We start from the raw sequence: 20,052 nt of genomic DNA, 5'->3' as shown, positions 1-20,052 counted from the left end.
TGACTAATGCAGATGACTTCTAGTACAGCAGTAATCAGGTTTTCAGATTGTCAGCCCAAGCTTTCCCAAAGGATCTGAGGCTCTGTTTTGGCCCTTTAGGATCAATATGTTGGCTTGTGTATTTAGATCTAAAGAAAATTACAAGTACCCTTGAAGAGAATCAGATGAGACACAAAAGAAGGAGTGTTCATTCTGCCTGCAACAGAACTGAATAGGCAGAAAATGAAGTAGGAACCAAAAAGAAAGGTCTTTGAGCTGGTCTCTCAGGCTGAGCCTTTTCTTAGTTTAGTTTTAGCGATTTAAAGCATTTTTTTAGAATCATCCAACTGCTATTATGCTAAAAAGCAGCAACATAGACAAGCTTTATACCAGTGCTTCTCAGCCTTGGTGACTTTAAGAAGGGTGGACTTCAACTCTCAGAATCGCCCAGTCAGCATGGCTGGCTGGGGAATTCTGGGAGTTGAAGTCCACCCATCTTAGTCACCAAGGTTGAGAAGTACTGCTTTATAACATCTCAGTGATGATGCTAGAAATGGGGTGTTCTGTGTACAAAGCAGTTAATTTTTTCTTGGGTGTATATTTACTTGTTTCTTGTGCATTCTGAAATTTCCCTTAGGTTTTAATGTTAATTATTATAATTAATAAGAAGCCCCACTTGAGTTTTACACCCTCTCTCTTTCTTATACACACAGACACACACTGAAACTGACAGAATCTTTTTCTCTCAGAAAAGTGTGCCTGGAATTACAGCCTCGGTTTGTAAAGTATCATATAATTTTTGTAGGCATGACTGAATATTGGAAAAAATAAGGACCTAAATGAAAAGAAAAGAAACTGAGTGATACCAGCTCTCTTAAGTTCATTGCATTTCATCTTTGCATCAGATGCTCATCGTAAAAGAGTCTGCACGTTATTATAAATATTTTCAAGCCCATTTTGCCTCTGTGCACATTTTTGTATTTTTCTTCATAAATGCATGTTGGCAAGTCATTTATCCAATGTTTTATCTACATGCTTTTCTCTAATTTGAATAGCCAAGCGCATTGCAAAATTCAGGAAGAATAGATTTGGGGGCGAATCTGGAAAAGCTGGTTAGTATTTGGCTAAGGAACCACAAGGCGATTCTAGGGCCATAGGCTAAACCGAGAAGTCAAAGAAACATTGCGAATAATTTTGCAATGGCAGAATAATTCCATACTCTTGTGAAGAAAGCTATGTCCATGTCATTTGAGCATCACATAAGAGATACTGATAAGATTGAACTGCCCTACTGATTTGTATGAAAGGTTGTATCACATATAGCATTCTGGTTTTGGAAATTGCCCAACCAATGTCTTCAGGAAGCACACAAGTAAGGCATGGAAGCCACTGTGCTCTGATGTTATTTGACCTTTGTATCTGTATTCATCAATATTCTATTTCCATGCACGTTCCACTTACTTGTCATGTTTAATACATATTAAGCATTCTATCTCCGTGAATTTGTCTAATACTTTTAAAAACTGCCTGCTCTAGCAGCCATTGCTACACCCCGTGGAAGTGAATCCAGGCGCGCATTATGCACTCTGTGAAAAAATGTTTTTATTCTATTTTAATTTCCATTTCTCAAACCTATTGCTTTCGGTGTCTGCCACAACTTGGAAAAGATACATTATCAATTAATTAATTGTCCTGAAAGATGAATATATGAAGTTGCAACTTCATTGCAACTTGAATATTGCATACATTCTTTCCCGGTTTGACAAAGGGAGGTTAAACTGGGCTAAACATGGTATGGCAGTGTTTCTCAACCTTAACAACTTTAAGATATATGGACTTCAACTCCCAGAATTCCCCAGCCAGCATGTTGGCTGGGGAATTCTGGGAGTTGAAGTCCACATATCTTAAAGTTGCCAAGGATGAGAAACATGTGGTATGGGAAAGATTTGAGCACATAATCCATATCATGGACCTTCATGGTAAGGAAGGAAGGGTTATCAAGAGCCCTTTGTCTTATTTAAAGGGAAACAGGGCTGCAGCTGACTTCAGAACCAACCATTCCTGACTTTTCGAAATCCAAGACTTGCATCACCTGAACCTCCATATTAATAGCAACAAGTCTTGACAGTAGCTGTCATGAGCTTCGTGCAATTTCATATGATAATCTGCTTTGCAGAACAGTCAAGACCTTGTTAAACCAGCAGCAAATATAGATCTGAAAGAAAATGAAGAGGTTCTATCAGGAGAACACGATTTGGTTTGTTTTTTTCCAGATTGCAATCTATCACAGTCTTATTTATATATTTGGTCCCACTTCACTAAGGTGGAGTTTTTCTCAAATCAAAGCATTTCTAAACAGGGTGCTTATCATCAATGTGTCCAACAAGCCTTCTTTATGCAAATGGTTCAAACTTACAGTTTTATAAGCTAATGATTACAATGCCTAGGAAGGCCTGGCGTATATGAATTGCCGTTAGGGATCTGACATCTCAGAAGGCTTTTTAATGCTGCAGCACATATTCATTTTCCAGCTAGGTATTAAAGTCCTCTATATTCCTTCTTAAGTACATACATTAATCACTGGACAATAGGAAGAACTGCAACTCGTTGGACTCTGGGATGGTGTTAGACCCAAATATTTGCCTCCTTGATGTCCCTCAATTAGATCTTGAAAGCAATGTTCTTCCAGTGTTCAGTTCTTAACTAGTCTTCAACAATGCCAGGAGAGGAAAAGTGGACATGAATGACAAAGAGCACACCAATGGTACATACCACCTATGATTTTATTGTCCATCCACGTGATGAAGTAATTGGCATTCTTGGCACGGAGTTTCGTGGGCCATGTGTTGCTCTCTGCTTCTGAGTACAGAGGCATTAGCCTGCTTGTATTTCTCCTTACACTATCCCCTCCGCCCCCTCCAACCCTTTCCTGCCTTCCTTTTCCTTTTGGCTCAGATCAAGTATAGCACCTTCCTTGTCCTAAAGGATTTCTCACAATTCTGTTCCGAATCCTTGAATATGCTAAGCACCTATGCTTGTACAAGTGTATTTATGTCCTTTACAAAGCCTTTCGAATACAATCAAGGCAACATGGGACATTTAAATCATACAGCAACCACAATGGCAACAAAAGAGATGCACATACTAAGCTGGGAGAATATTGCATATCAGGATGACACACTAAAGAGAGCGGCAGTTCTCTGCTGAGTTTAAAATATGTGGGGGGAATTCTCAAATGATTTAATATCGCCAAGCCAGGGCTGCAAAAGTGTGGCCCAGGACTACTCAGTTTTCCAGCATTCCTGCCCCAAACAAGTGAGGCCAAGAATCTGATTCCACTCTTTTGCAAGGGGAGATTGGGAGGGGTTTGTCCAAAGCTTTTAATCTCCTTCCCCAAATGGGGCTGGGTTTGTCTATTTTTGGACTGCAGCCACAACAGGCTGCCAATGACTTGGTGCACACCTCAAATATACAGAAGTGCTCTAGGGTCTAACACATTTCATAGATTATCTGCTTCCATACGGAGGGAGTATCAGTCATAATATGCTGGCCAACCAATGTTTGCAGCAGCCGACCCACCTAGCTAAGTGGAAGATTCATAAATAATGAAGGGAAACAGGTTAAGGGCCAATACCACCATTCCCCAAGAACATTTGCAAGATAGTGATAGACTGCTATGAAATTCTTCCCATGGTCCATGCCCAGTCAGAAGTTGACCACCATATTCTGTGCCAGATGCAGCTTTTGCATTTTGATAAGAGCAATTCCACGTAGAGCACACTGAACAGACTGATCTTTCTCAACCTTGTGCATTCTAGATGTGTTGAACTTCTGAACCTATATTCTGCAGCCTACCTACTGTAGATCATGCTTAATGTTATCTGGTAATTACTAGGTCTCTTCTGAGTGGATAAATTCACAGACTCCATACCATATCAGAAAGACTATATGCAGACATTTCCATGACCTAAACATTCTAGATATACCAATTTCTTCTCCAAAGGTGGGCAAAGAGCTCACCATTCTGACCTCAAGCATTAGATAACCAGATACTGGATGTGCTGTCCTAAGATATAGGCAACTTAACCTAAACTAGCTGTCCTGTTTGACGTGTACCATTTTGATGCTAAGAAGGAGGAGAGTGGAAGATATACAACAAATTTCAATATAAAATGATAGTTGGATTACTGTTCTTTGGTATTGCCAGTCTGCTTGTATCACAGTCAGGAACCTTTTGAGTGGCTCGAAGGAAAAGACATTTAGCTTGCCAATTTTAGGTCTGCTTTCTTTGAATATTTGGAAATATGTCTGCAATCAAATTATGCCAGATGAGTTGTGGTTTAAGTAACCTTGTCCTAATGAGAATAATGTTATGAGATGACATTGTTTCATTCTGGAAAGAAGGATCACAATTGAGAGAGACAGAGAAAAGCACATTTTAATTTCTCTAGATTCTATCGGCCATTCTGTCAATATTATCAGTGTGCTGGTCCACCCACCCTCCAACCAAATGACATTTGGAAACCTTTTATGCCTATAATTTTGGACATCTGCCTTTATTTTTTGTTTGCATGGTTTGTAGTTTGCATGATTTTATACGTTACTCTTTTTTTGGCATGACGGTTGTGTTGTTTCTAATCCAAATGTTTACAGCCCTAATGGGACATTCATAGGTTTCTATGTCTATAATTTTTCTCCCCCCACCCTTTTTGATTTTTTTTTTTTTTTTTAGTTATTAAATTTTAAATATCCTTGGAGTGTAAAAGTGGCATGAAACTTTTGTGACCAAAGTAAGCAGATATTTTACAAATTTTGAATCGGGAATGGGTGCTGCAGGTTTTTAAACAAGTCTGTAAATCTGTTAGGATTGTGAAATGAAGAAAAAAATCTTTATCCGGTCTGAACAAAGGAAGGAAAGTAGATTGGCATGCCATGACGAAAAAGTATCTATTTCCATTATAGGTGCACTACTTCCCTGCAAGATTCAAGGCAGCTCATCGATTCAAAAAAACCAATAAAATAATTAAATACAAGTATGCAAACATCATAGCATACAAGTATAAAACACGAGTATATATACCATAGCAAAGAGTAGAATACAGTAGTAACGGTGTAGCAAATAAAACAGCAACTAGTAATCAAATATCGAATAAAATTATACAAAAGCAGATACAAGTATAAAATCACCATAGCACAAAAGCTCATAATAAAAAAGAGCATTCTATTATTATTGCCATTATTACTATTATTATTTAAAGGAATTTTCATAAAGTTGGAAATAACTACATTATTGGCTTGTCAACTATGTGCAGATAGGCTGCATTCACAACACATTTCACATACTTACTGAATTACTGAGCCTGCACAAAGTGCTGGAATTGTAGATGTGTGGATTCACACAACATGCTAAGCCACAAAAAAAAGCCTAACCAAAGATCTTTCTACCCAAGCTTTATAGGTCATGTGAAAGCAGTTGCTATGTCTTTGACCTCATTAAGAGTGTTTTGTGAACCCAGCCATAAGTTTGTAGCAAGCAAGCAAGCACCTTCTTAGAAGGAGCATTCTTACTGTGATGGAGAAAGAAGGGGAGCACCTCTTCTTAAAAATGAAAAGGACTGCAGCTTTCAGATGTAGCCGAATAAGAATTCCCACTGGCCATAACTAACATAGCCCTGAATGATAAGTTACAGAATTTGACCATCTTTGGAGGATAACACATTTCCTCATCTATTTTCTGATTGAGGCATGTCTTCTACAGGGCTTTTGAATTACATCCTTGCAGCTGCATTAATATGCCCAATAACATAAATGGGCTGATGTTTCCGTATAAAAATCCTAAACTCCAGTTGCATCTGTTTAATTTAGATATACTTTTATGCAACTTGGAAGTGAACCTCAATGTTTTCATTAGGACCAACTTCCAGATAGGAAGGATTAGAGCCTTCACCAATTAATCCAGGGGTGAGTTACTTAGTGTTCTCCAGCAATGTTGAACTACAATCTCCATCACCATGCTGAATGGGACTGGAAGTTTAAATATCTGTTGAGCATCAGATTTCCAACTGCTGGGTTTAGAAACATTGCAGCTCTAATCTGCAGATACCTTAAAACCTTTGAAGATCTCAAGCACCTTCAGATCTTTCCCTCTTTTTTTTTTCTTCTCGATGCTTTCCTTTGAAACCAAAGCAAGAAATTGGACAGTGTCACCACAGTTGTTTTCCACTTTTACAAACTAGTTGTTTTGTCAGCATGAGTGTGACAACAATTAGACGTCCTTGTTTTTGCCCCATGCCTTTTTTCCTTCACAGTCATTCAATGACAAGCGTAAAAAGAACTTCATCTTTTCACGAAAATTCCCATTCTACAAGAGCAAGGAGATGAGTGAGCAGGACACCAGTGACCCTGAACGTAAGTAAATATTTAGAGACAACATCACAGTGAAACACATGGGTGACATGCACGGCACCAGTCATCCTCATACACCTAGGCAAACCAAAGTCAGGTTTAGGACAGGTGAGGCATTACTACTATGACCAATGTATATAACAGTCTGGATTCCCTTTGGGGATTGTGGGAGGAGAGGGAAGGAAAATCATCTGTCACTACTGCTTGAAGTATCCAAAATATGTGTTGGTCACTGTTCCTTTATTTGGTCCATTTCAAATATTGGTTAAGGAGAAAGCCACACCTTTTCAAACATTTTGGTGATTGGTGTTTCATACTTGCCTCAACCTTGGCTAGCGATACACCTTGGTAGATTCTGCCTGTAAGTTCCGACTCAGACATCCATGGCTTTGACTTTTCTTAGCATGACAGTTGAGGCTATTGAACTGGAAGACTCTTGATAATGAGATTGCCTGGATCTGGCTCCCAGATTTTTAGGAAAAAGGAGAAGTGTCTTAGCTGTGAAAATCAGATATCTGATTGAAGTTTTCCCAGTTTGCCACTTCACACAATGCAACCGAAGTGGGAAATCGAGATGCAAGTAATTTCTAAGATATATATTTAAAAAAGATAATGAGTCCCCAGCTGGGTTTAATATCTACCATTGGGCGTCTTAACATCCTTTTATCTAGTCTAATTTAATCTAGTCTGGCCTAATCTATTTGAAATTATATTTAAGATGCATTTATGGGGTAAAACTCTCCACAACTGGCATCCATAGTAAAATAAATATAAAAAGAGTAATACAATAAAATGGTAAAAACAGTAACAAAATAAGAAATCAATCCTTATTCCTTCCCATTAAACACCTTTGAGACTCAAGTGCCCATTCAGTCCAGGATGATTTTCAAATTCAGATTATGAGGTGAACTTCATTCCTCCTGGCAGTTCGACTGATGCTCAGAGCTGAGAAATTTCTGTAGTAACATGTTTAGATGCAGAGATACAAGCACATTTATTTCATTTGTTATTAACAAATGGATGAATGTGGTATGTTTGTCAATAAATAGATAAATATGGTAGAACAAGATTATCACAAGGTTTAATTCCAAAAACTTTAATGCAACATTTGGCTATCTTAAAATACTCTTTTATTTTACATAAAATCTGTAGCAAGTTATATATATTGCTACCACACACAAATAAGCTTCTTTAAAAAAACTGGCATAAGGACTATGTGTTCCCTGAACTTCAATAGCTTCATTTATTTGAGACACTCTGACTTAAAATTAACAAGCTGCCCAGTCCTTGAGGTCCTCATATGTGGCCTTCAGCAGCAGGTTGAAGACAGTTATCTTCTGATCTGCCAATCTGAACATCTTAATTTTGGCCAATTTCTTAGATATTTCTTTTTGCTAAAGAGAGTCTTTTGCTTTCTCACTTTAACCAAAATATATCTCCTTCTTGTTGGCTTCCATAAAAGTTTTTGAATTGGGAGGTTAAGCCTTATTTTGCTCACAAAGCAGGAATCCAGACTGGGTGATCTGCATGGTCTGTCATGGTAGTATCCATTTCAACTCCACTGACCTCTTCCTTCCTCTTCTGCGGCTGTTCTTTCCTTTCATTGCTCTCTCTGGGGACTGCCGTGCAGGACTTCCCCGGATTAGTTGACGACGGTTATGGAACAAAGATTCTGAGTAAGTTCCCAGGAATGGTCACTTATAACCCTTTCTTTGGAAATAACTTTGTTTTCATTTCATTTTTTTTTTTAAGTTTGGCTTTTGTTCCTTCCCAAAGGACCTTCTACTCCTAGCATGCACAAGATTAGATTTTACTTTTGGTCCCCAGCTTTGAATGCACTGGGGAAAAAAAGAGAAGTTTCCATTGTATTTTATGTTCTGCATGACAATATTAATAGCATATAGCATATGCAATGGGTATGTCTATCTCTGCAGATAACAACTTTGTTTCCCAATAATGCGTTATTGATTCTTTTGTGACAATGGTTTTTTTAAAAAAAACACCTTTGTTTTTTTAAAGAAGATTTAGGATTCTTGAGAAGCATATTAAGAGGTCCTCGGTCAGAAAATGGTTGAAGTTGAAGAAGCTGTTCAAAAGATGACTTGTCCAAGACTGACAGTAGGGGATGTTTTAAACTAAAAAAGTGGGATACAAATCACTTAATTCAGTCAATAATAAGGCAAGCGGTAGTAAATGGAGGCATCGGCTATTCCTTATCTCTATCGCTTTCCTGATTCCTTAAGGGGACCATGCAAGGTAGGTGAGATAGTATATACTCAAGCTGATGGCACCAGTTTTTAGTCAAGGCATCATGTCCTGTATTCCCCAACAAAGAGACAAACTGTTATAAAGGCAGTCAAAACCTAGGCAGAAAACCTGTTCAAGATCTGATGGCATTTCTCTTGCATCTGAGCCTAGGATACCACTGTTACTCTGAATTTAAGTTAGTTACATCCTTCAAATAAGTTCTTTAAATAAATCAGTCCAGAAATGCATTATTATTTCTTGGCAAGAAATCCTTGCTTCTAGATTACTGGTTTTGAAACTCTGCAGGAGTTCAGAAATGAATGCAGGAAGCAAGCAACTTCTCTTGTCAGTAGCAGTTTCATGTTGCTACAAAATACAATCATGGATAAATGTTGATCATGTTCAAAGTAACCTTCTCAAAACTGCTACCCTGTAAATGATCTAGAACACAACTGCTCTCATTCCCATCCATCACAGCACTGCAGTGCTGGAAGTAAGTAATAGGAGTTGCAACTAACACAGCTGGACCGTGTCTCATCCAGCATGACAGTTGCATTCAACATCTGCTCAAAATTCTGAAGAAACTATGCCCTCTAGAACCTATCTCTGACTTCTCTGCAGAACAAAGAGTGTCTGCTGCAGACCTGCAGAGGTTTCAAGGGAAACCAATGAAAAGGGCATTAACTGATGTCCTACTCCTGCACCAGTGTGCTAGTTCAATGCATATCTGGAGACAGCATCTATGGAAGAGCTGTACAGACACATTTAAGAGAATCCATATTTTGGTCTGTTTCATAGAATCATAGAGTTGGAAGGGATTTTGGAGGTTTTCTGGCTTTGTGCGGGGCAGGAATCCTCATACTATCCCACACAAAGAGCTGTCTGACCTTTGCTTGAAACCTCCAGCGATGGAGCAGTCATGACTCCAGGAGAAAGGCTGTTCCAGTGCTTCATAGCTCTCACTGTCAAGAAATTCCTCCTCTTTTTAAGTTTGAATCTCTCTTTGTAAAGGTTCCACCCATTGGTTCTTGCTCTACCCTCAGGCATTACAGAGAATAAATCCACACCTTTTCTCCATGACAGCCCTTCAAGTATTGGAAGATCACTTTTATGTCTCCCCTTAGTCTTCTCTTCTGTAGGCTTCTGTATCATTCTATATCACTGAATTTCCCTTAAACTCTAACAAATCTGCAACGTAAGAGTGCACATGGATGTTCCTAATTAGGGTTCCAGTCGGCCAGTCAACCATGCCCTGTATCAGCTACTCTACTCTATTTCTTCCCCCAGAAAACCTTCTGCATTCTCTGGCAATGAGCCTGCTCAGTCACCACTGGACTGCTTGGGTTATTCTCTCCCTTAGGGTTCTTCCCATTAAAGATTTGACAAGTTTCCAGAAACTTTGGTGTTTCTGCTAAGCTTTCACTTTTCACAAGGAATAGTATTCTGGCTCTAAGGATTGGCACTCGCCCTAAGCAAGGATAGTTTTGCATCCAAGAATAGAGACAGAGCAACTCAAGGAGAGCAATCCAGAAATAACCCACTGTTACAGCCAACAGAAAACTATATTTAATGAACTGGATCCTTTTTTTGCTATTGATGTCAATATTCGTATATATGCCAGTGTCTTGTGATTGCCCTCCATTGTAATTACTTTTCAATAGCCACATAGAACAGGTAGAACAATTATGTGCCTCCTTCAGAGTTTGCTGATTCTTTTTTTTCCCTGAAGAACAAGCCAATTCAAGAAAAACAAAATAACACTTGCCAATGTTCCCACTGCATCACCTATTGTTCTGAAAGCTCTTTTAATTCTGGAAAATGTATGTGTGCACAATCTGATGCTGTTTCTTGGGTTTCTTTTCGTGCTGAGCATCAGTTAATCTCTCCTGGTAGTTGGTTCTCCTTGTAAAGGCAGACACATTATCTCTTGTGGTACTCAGGAGCACAGTACTGGAGTTCTCATACAGATGCCATCATCAACATGCTAATCCATTCAAGAGTCACAGCTAAAGAAAGCTAGCAAGCATCCATATCAGATCGTGTGAAAGCTAGGCAAAATTATACATATGTTCTTTTTTCTTTTTAAAATGGAGACGATCTCTGCATAGCAAAAAAAGTTTGTGTCATAGACATTTTCAGTTTAGGTCCACTGGGTTATGTAAAGCTCCATGTAGTTTTGACAACAGTAGACTACCAATAGAAGGGTAGATGTCCTATTGAAAGTCTACTTTCCTGCTCCAGAAGACCTAGATCAGAAATGTCCTGGATCAGATGAAGGTCAAGTAATCAGATGCTTCTAGAAGCATCATTATTAATCTTAGAAGTGAATTCTGTCTCCTCAGAGTCATATTTCAAAGAGCAACATTCATTTTGTGTGCCAGCTCTCCAGCTAAGAAAAAATCCTGGGGAGCAAGAATGTAGAAAACATCTGTCTGAGAGTCTACAGCAGGGAAGGAGAAACCTGTGATACTCCAGATGTTGGATTCCAGCTCCATCAACCCTGAACAGGAGGCTAATGATCAGGTTTAAAGAAAATTATAGTCCAAAAATACCTGTAGGGCTACATGTTCCTCATGGCTACCCTATAGGTAGACAAAAGAGACTAGCTTTCAAAAGTTGTTGCTCCCAACCCAGGTATGTTAGTCTACAACAAGGGTAAGCTACTATTTTTAAGTTTCTAAATTCATTTTATTCTACTGTGAGGAACGCAGGAGTGTGTCTATGACACAGTGATAATACTCACTGTGGGCCAAAACTATGCTTGCCAAGAATTCTGGAAGTTGTCTATCCACACATCTGGGGAACAACAGATTGGACAGTAAATAGTACTTTGCTTTGTAGGTTTAGTACAACATAACACAACTTTGTATTTTGTAAATAAATTTATCTATGCATCTACAGGACTAAATCAGGCATTATTAGAAAAGAAAATCACTTGTAGTCCCCATTTGTACTTTCCAATTTAAACCCTAGTGCTGAACATGTTTCCAAGTGCGGGATCGAGCAACAGGCTTTTCTCTGGGCACATACCTCGGAAGCTTAAGCTGTTGTAATGGAATTATGTGAGAATGTTTAAAGTAATTACTATATGCATAAGACTCGGTCAAAGAGAAAGAACTAATTTTGCATATTGACTGCTAGCAGTCACATTGGAAAGAGTAGTGTAGGATAGGAATGGTCCCTATGAATTTAATAGAACCATGTCTGGGATTCACAATGAAACGTAAGCAGTTTTTAGACCCTGAGCTTTTTCTGAATTAACTTGAGAAACTAAAGAAAAGGTGCGAAATTGTAAGATTGCAATGTCTCTCTACATGTGAAACTTTTTGTACGTTGGATAGTATCAAAGACCCATCTAGATAACGGTACCACTTCTACCACTATGACTACTACTACTACTACTACTACTAAGAATAAGAATAAGAATAATAGCAACAACACAAGCAGCCACCATGGTGCTTTTCTTTTAGAACAGAAGCTTTAGGAAGCAATGGATGAAAGAAGAGTAGTGGTGGGTCAGGAAAGAGTTAATTGCTCCCTCTCCATTGCTCCTACTGAGTCAGCCCTGCCCTACCATCCTTTCCCCAAGGAAAAAGGGTAACTGTGCATATATTTTCACAGAAGATGTAGATAGCCCCATACGTTACTAGCAAAGTCCATGTATATCACATATGAGTCATGTCACATGGCTGATGCTTCTCTTTGGTTTTTCATCATCCCTGGAAAACGTTTAAGGAAAATTGAAGACACAAAGTCTTTGCACAGACATCACTAATGCTTTCTTTGGCTGCTGTTATTGTAGATAAAGGACTGGCCCCCAGCCCTACAACCCTTTCTCAGTGTATCCACAAGTGATGATGTCTTTGGCCTTCCTACTCCAGTTCTCTGAAACTCTTTGGCTGACCTACCACACTGTTTCTTTAATTCCTATTCTGCATGCTGACTGCACGACCGGAGTGCTTGCTTGACATTCTGGTGCTTGACTATGTCCTTTTAATTTGCTGTCCTGTTCTTGCAGAACATCTTTCTTCTAATGCCAGCGATAGCGAAAGTAGCTACAGTAAGTTATGGCATTTCTTGGGGCTCTTCTACTTTGGCTTGCCTCTTATGGTTTAGTTTCTTTTCCTTTTTCCTTTGGTCTTTTTTCTTCTCCTTGCTTTTCAGACTTTAAAAAAACCTTGTGAAAATGTCAAGAGGTTGATTTAAAACGGGCTGCAAATACTTATCACTTCTTAATGCACCTCTGAAATGGACACGGTCTCCTTTGGCAGGCCTTTCCAAAAATTAATGTAGTTTTGTAATTTATGTCCAGCTGGTCAACATCCAAACATCATCTTTCAAGAAAATGGTTCATAAGAACATTCCTGTTGGAGCAAACACTTTCAGTCCAGCACATGATTTCCAATTATACCTACACATGTGTGTCTGAGAAGCTCAGAGGCATGTTAGGAAAACAATAAACCCATCAACCTTGGGAAGAAAGAGGGACCTGTCCCTTGACCTTTTGTGATGGCCCCTTCCCTTTTGTGGGGTATTTGAGATGAGGGTTGGAGCTGGTGGTTTCCATTTTAGTCCCCCTTAAGTCACAGTTTCGCCTCTGAATCTAAGCCCTTGGGAACTGGCTCACCTGGATGGGTGGGAAAGTTGGATGTTCTACCCACTTGGGTGTTTTATCCAATTAGTCCAAAATTAATTGGCAGAAGCTTTCCATGTTCTCAGTGACAGTTCTTGGAAAGCTTATCTGCAGAAGCTGGAAACAACCCTGGGACCTTCTACATATGCTCTACCATTAAGGTTTAGACTTTCTCCAAACCCCAGAAAGCTTCCTTAGATCTAGTCAGAAGTGTTGTCCATATAGGCTAGTTCTCTGTCTTGCATTTGACCAAAGCCAAATGTCTCCACCACCATTAACAAATGAAAATGCTACTGATTTAAATAAAACTCTTCATCCTGCCTTTCAGAGGCTTTGCTTACACACTTACATGATAATGAAAGCCAGTACAGGGGACCATTACTTTTTTGAAAATTACAAAAATAAAAGGCTATATCATAAAAGCTGAAAGAGACAGTAAGTTAAAGTTTTGTTGGTGGCTGGTGGATGTTTATTTTGTGATGGAGACCTTTCAGAGCACCTAAAAAGCCATACATGTCTTTGGAATGGCATACGAGAAGCTGTTCTCCAAAACGTGGATACAGTTGGGGCAAAAAATTGGCAGATCCGGGGAAACAAAACATTAAATACAATGACTATTCTTTATTCTGCAAAATATTTAATACTTTTCCCCTCTGTTACATCAAAATTTCAGTTTGACAGCAGATTTTGGAAGTGGTCTGGACCATCACCTAAACTTTGTGGGTTCATCTGTGGACCTCCTAATTTGCTCCCCTTTGCTGGTCCTTTCCCTTAAGGTATTCTAGCAGCTACATCAGGGAGTCAGCTGAGACTATTTGCATCCAGTAAAAAGTAGGTACGCATTAATATGTTGGAGAACACAAAAATTATAGAAGGCATCCTTCAAAATCATTTCCTTTGAAATGCTGAAAATCATGTTCAGTTCCTTAGTTAAAAGCAAGGCATTTTATTGACCGGAACTGAAGCTAAGCAAGCACGAAACATATAGAAATTATTGTGGAATCTGACTTCCCCATTAAGTTGACATGTTTGAACAAGTTGGAGACTTTCCATACAATAGTTAAATACTTAAAATGTATTTCTGATAGGCAAAACAAGTTTGGACAGACCTACTCAGCTGGATGTGCTACCCAATATTCCACCTACTTTTTAAAAAGGATCAAACCACTTCCAGAGACATAGCAAGCACATTATTTTGCAGCAAAAAAGCAGTGAATCTTTTGACATCTTAAAAATGAGAAAATTTACTCTGACACATCCTGCCATCCTTCTGAAATGAACAAGAGCTGCCCAACATATTAACAGAACGCAAAAAAAAAAAAAGGAAAGGACTCATTCTATTCCCAATTCTTCTCTGCTGTTTGCTTTATGTGTTCAACTATTTGTGAAACATGTATCCTATGCACCAATCATGAAGCACTTACACTTCTGTGGACTTGGACACCTCTCAGTTAATAGCAACAATTTGGGGGGGGGGGTTGCCTTCGAGTCCATGTTGACTCCTGGTCACTGCCTGGACAAGTCCCTGCAGTTTTCTTGGCAAGATTCTGGAAGTGTTTGCCATTGCCTGCTTCCTAGGGCTGAGAGAGAGTGACCAGCCCAGGATCACCCAGCTGGCTTTGTGCCTAAGGATGGACTAGAACTCATGGTCTCCTGGTTCCTAGCCTGACACCAAACTGTCTCTCAGTAGCAATGGTAGTACTATATGCAAATGCTACAATTCTTTTTTCTTCATAATATCTGTATGCAAGGCTCACTCTAATCGGGTGGCCTTTCCTGCATCAGATGACCTCTCCACAGGCTTTATTCTCCAGAGCTATTTGCCCAGAGATTGGCAACTAAGGCTGCAGGTGATCCCCAAACAACATTTTTGCGTGCCTAAATTCTTTCCAGGCACCATAAGATGAAAACATTGGCATGGTTCCCTGACCTGTTAAGTCAGAAGACACAAACACTGAATCAACTTCCCAGAAGAGGCTTAATAAAAAAATGTAGTCACTTCTCTAAGCTGATTTCTTTTTTCCCCAAGAAGTACTAGGTAAATAAGGTAGTGTACTAGATCTGGATGAAGCCCAATTTTGGAGTGTGTTGTAACTATTCAAAACAGATGTTTATTTAGTGGAGCCTAGAGTAGATGATTCTAAGGTTGTCATTTTGAATCAATGCTCCTTCTGGCTTGAGTGCATGCCTGTCCAAGCCAAAGGTAAACTGAGATGGGGTTTAGGAGGAAAGATGGGTGTGATCCATCCATTGTGACTGGCTACACCCATTGCATCAGGGACCCTTTTTGAGGGAATCCTCATAATTCCCAATGTGTCTTCTGCCCCCACCCCACCCCAAATGTTGACTGTCTCTGATCACTGTCCCTGATTAGCAGCAATCCAAGACTTCATACATGTGCTTAATCCAGCTGTACTAGGGATTGAATGCATGTGGAAACTCAAGGGAGAGTAAGTAGAAGAAGATTCAGCTTCCCTCATGAATCAAATTGCTTAAAGCAATTAAGCAGATCAAAAAAAGCATTCAAATTTGAGTATATCGCTTGGTTGTTTCAAACAGCTTTTCTCACCCTGCAAGAGGAGGGGGTCTGTCTCCCGTAATTCCCAGTCAGCCCAATTTCCTTTTACTGAGTTGCGAATAATGATGTCTCTCCTCTGCATTCATGAACCAGCACATAGGTGCAGGTTCAGACCCATACGCTTTCCATTAAGCTGCATTGAATGATATGCATAACACAATTAACGCCAATTGTTCCTTCATTCCTGCCGTGGCTCTCCCTAATTGCTCAATTGGTCACAATGGCCCACATCAATTAAATAGGCCACGCTGCAACAGGAACTGTGTGCATGCGTGTACCTGTGTGCATGTCTCTGCATTTCAAATGAAAGCAAATGTTCAGGAGCAAACAGCAGAATTTCTGAGATGCTGCTTTTCACATAGTTTCCCCCATTCTGATCTAGCAGTTTCACGGGCTTTGGCTGGAGCAGAGTCTGTCTGGCTGCAAATTTTGCTTACTGGTTGTATTAGATCCAATATTAACCCTCCGTAGCCATTTAGATTTCATTTTAAATTCAGCTATTGGTCATGTCATGTAGCACCCAGACAACAGCTTCCATTCCCGTGCATGAAAGGGCTTTGTTTAAAGGACTCAGACACACACGTGTTGCGAGGGCATGGAAAAGAGATCAAAAGATTCCTTATCTCAGCTGGCTTTCAAGGACCTTATGCTCAATTCAGGAAGTGGCCCATGGGCTCCAGGATGGTATACTCTTATTCTTGATGGATCTCCTGCAGCTGAAGGTGAGCTTTTCCTTAACTCTGCTGTACAAGATCCTTTAGTAAGCAATGCAAAGGGAGCAATTTTGAAGGCATGGGGCTAACCCTTAAGAAACAGCCTCACCTGGGGAAAAAGTTCCACTTCCAGATCTATGGAGGACTTTGGGAAGGTATGGAACTTTCTCCTGATAAATCAGGGCATTTGACATCTTTGTTAACTCACCAGAACCAGTTTCTGAACAGCAGTGGACAATCTGTCCCTTCATTCCGTTACAATATCTTAGATTGTAAACTAGAAGTGGCAAGTGCAGTAGTCAACTTGCAAATTTTGCATTCGTGATTTCAATAAAGACCTGTCCCTGGGGGACATGGATGTTGTCACCAGCCGTCCAACGGCACTTGCAACTCCCAACATTAAACAAAAATAAATAATGCTTCTAATTTTAAAAAAAAAATCATTGAAATTGCACAGGGTTATACTAGTTCTCATCACAACACAGAACATAAGAAGATTTTTAAGTATTCCTATGAAGAACTCACAGGATTCTAATATTCCCGTGAGAGATTACTTTCAAGGTTTAGTGTTTTTATGAGAGCTGAAGGGGGAGGTAGGGGGGTGGAATGAGAAGAAAGAAAGAACTGGGCTTAAGAAGCTTGTAACTTTGTTCATACCTCTATATAAATTCTTTTGGAAAAAGCAAGAGAATGGTGTTCTAGTCCGTGGATAACTTACAGATAATTAGTTTAAGAAATTAACTTAGTTTCAAAAACATCTTAGCAATCATAAGGGCTAAAAACTTGGGGGAGGGTAAAAAAAAAAAAAGAAACTTCACATTTTCAGAGAACTGAATTACTATGGATTTTCCATGTTGCCCCAGAATACCCATAGCTTGGATTAGTGCTACCCTTTGCGAAGTGTTGGGCTCTAAGCTTAAAATAGTGGCTTACTTTTGATTTGCCCATTGAGGGAAGAGTTAAAGTGATGTGTGATATTCAAATTATATCACATGAACTTCCCACACTGCATTACCCCTTAAGGACCCACTGTGCTATACAGTGTTATGACAATCCATAGGAACTCAGTATTCAATATTCATAGGAACTCAATCCCAATCTTAAAAAGGATCCACTGAAATGAGAGGTGAACTCTGAACTTGCAAGGACTCCACAGCTTGTGTGGAGCTCTAGAACAAAGTTTCTCCATCCTGTCCCATTCATGCCTAGAGTCTCCCCCAGGTTCAAACTATGCCCCCCCCATTTAGTCTGTCCAGCCAAAATATGGATTTCTGCTAGATGTTTTCTTCTAACCCATCTAGCCTTGATTTGGGAATCAAAGCACAGAAAATAAAGAAAAGCATTATGCAAGGTATTGTGCCAAGTAAGAGCTCCAGAAGCAGGAGGATTCCTAACCCTAACTTCTTAAGCAAGGCCTGAGCAATTTTAAAGCCTTAAATTTCAAGAGTCCTTCAAAAGTCACAGAATGCTGCCATACAAGAAATTAACCATTTATTCTCTATCTAATTTCTATTGCTGCAGCCACAGAGAACTAATGGGGAACCCTTCCTTGCCACAACTAAATAGCTTCCACAGAGTTGGGAGTTATCCACAAGGTCACCTAGTCCTTCCTCCTGCTCAGGGCAGGTTCATCCATTAGATATCTCTAACACCTGTGTTATTCCTGTGTTTGTAATGATAAGTCAGGGTGTAATTTGAGACCTGAAGCTGAGGTAGATTGCTTGAGAGCATTTTGGAGTAACTTCAAAGGAAGATTTGGAGATTCAAGGAAGCAGATGTGATCTTTGAGAGCGTTATGCAAGCACTGTTTCTCCATGCTGATTGTCTCTCTATTTTCTTCTCTCATCAGGAGGACAAGAGGACTGCATTCTGTCCTATGAACCTGTAACAAGGCAGGAAAGTAAGCAAGCTCTGGTGTGCTCCATAGTAGGCTTGGGCTAACCATACCAAAGCCAGCCAATTTATATAGCAAAACAAGGTGGCTGGGCTGTTAAGGTGGGGTGATACCACTTTACACTGTAGGTTATAGGGACTACCATTTTTAAATTTGTGCTCCCCTCCTAAAAACTCCCTCCCTAACTCTATCATGGCAGAATGAGAGGTTCTAGCTCTCTTTGCTTTTGCTCAAGTTCCACTTGCATTTTTTAACTCCACCTTCTCATTTTCTGCAAACACAGATCTAGCCTCTGCCCAGCTCCATGCATGAGAGAAGCAGGAGGTGGAACCTTGAGGCAGGTCTGTGCAATGAAGCATTGCAAATTCCAATTCAGAGAGAGCAATTCTTTAATATCCTACCATCTAGACACACTTTCATTCATAACAGAGTGGTTGAATATAGAGCAAACGTCTTGCTTTCACATTTTAATATTCCACTTTGTTAGTCGTTGTAATGATTATTTAAACCATATAACTTCAAGCCTGATCAGTTACAGCTTTTGAGATCACGAGGAGCTGTTTGATCTGCACTGTGTCCATGCAATTTCTCAGTATAGATATTTTCTCCATTGTATTTTACATATAGCCCAGAGCTAAGGTGTTGAATCCATTCACATTTCTTTAGGACAAATTCTATAAAATATATGTAGCTGGTATCTTCAATCCCATTCAAAGAACGTGATGGAAGAGATCATTAAAAAAAACAACCCTAATCTGTCCAATGTCCCATATACTGTTAGAAAGACTTTGCTAGATTTCATGACTGCACAATTCAGCATTTGTTTTCCAATAAGGAAAACCCAGACTCATAGAAAGATAATGGCCATCACATCTTTTGGAGAACAATTCAATGAAGAAGCATTCCAACAGGCTTTTGGAAGAGGGATCGTCAGTTGCATCTCATAAAATTCCCAGTTATGAAGCCTTTGTTTTGGGAAACATCATCTGTCCATTGTTCCATGTATTAAATCTAAATGCATAATCCAAACTGATTGAATTCAACTGATATCTACTCAGAATTAAATTGTAGGCATCAACCTCTCACCATTGCTTGCTGAAAAAGCTACCTCCATCATCACCTTTTCTTTCTGCATTTCAGTTAATTACACCAGGCCGGTTATCATCCTCGGTCCAATGAAAGATCGGATTAATGATGATTTGATATCTGAATTCCCTGACAAATTTGGCTCCTGTGTCCCACGTAAGTATTACGCTTCAGGAGGCATCTCTGTCAACACTTCTGGGTTAGAATCAGGTGCAGCATGCTAATTTGCCTCTGTGGTTGTCCTCTCTCTGAAACTCTTATAAAATTAGCAGCCATGTTTATTTTATGCTAATGTATCCCTCAGAAACCAGTGGGGTAGTGGCCCTCATCCTCTGTTGGACAATAGACACGTTTGAAAATGTCTTGAGCATGTTTACAAAATGGTTACCATGAAGGAAAGAGCTTGCTCATTCCAAAATGGCTGCCCCTAGGTCATGGTTAGTCATAAAATACCCTTTTAACAAGAGGCAGACTAGAGATGTTCCCACAGCCCCATAATGATCCCTGACATCCCTGG

General features: G+C 39.6%; 1 protein-coding gene across 1 annotated transcript in view; it reads left to right on the top strand.

Annotated features, from left to right (window-relative positions):
- Positions 1-20,052, top strand: part of DLG2 (discs large MAGUK scaffold protein 2) — a 958,242-nt gene that overhangs the window by 921,054 nt on the left and 17,136 nt on the right. Inside the window, exons 22-25 of the mRNA XM_088140514.1 lie at positions 6,288-6,387; positions 12,650-12,691; positions 18,405-18,455; positions 19,590-19,691. Coding sequence (XP_087996640.1) covers positions 6,288-6,387; positions 12,650-12,691; positions 18,405-18,455; positions 19,590-19,691 — 295 coding nt within the window. The remainder of the gene's footprint in view (positions 1-6,287; positions 6,388-12,649; positions 12,692-18,404; positions 18,456-19,589; positions 19,692-20,052) is intronic.

This window comes from Python bivittatus, unplaced genomic scaffold (assembly GCF_059951505.1).
Source record: "Python bivittatus isolate LINGU-HERP-01145 unplaced genomic scaffold, Pbiv_v1 ctg000340_np1212, whole genome shotgun sequence".
Taxonomy (NCBI): domain Eukaryota; kingdom Metazoa; phylum Chordata; class Lepidosauria; order Squamata; family Pythonidae; genus Python; species Python bivittatus.
Note: the sequence above shows the minus strand (reverse complement) of the source record. Positions and strands in the feature narration are given on the sequence as shown.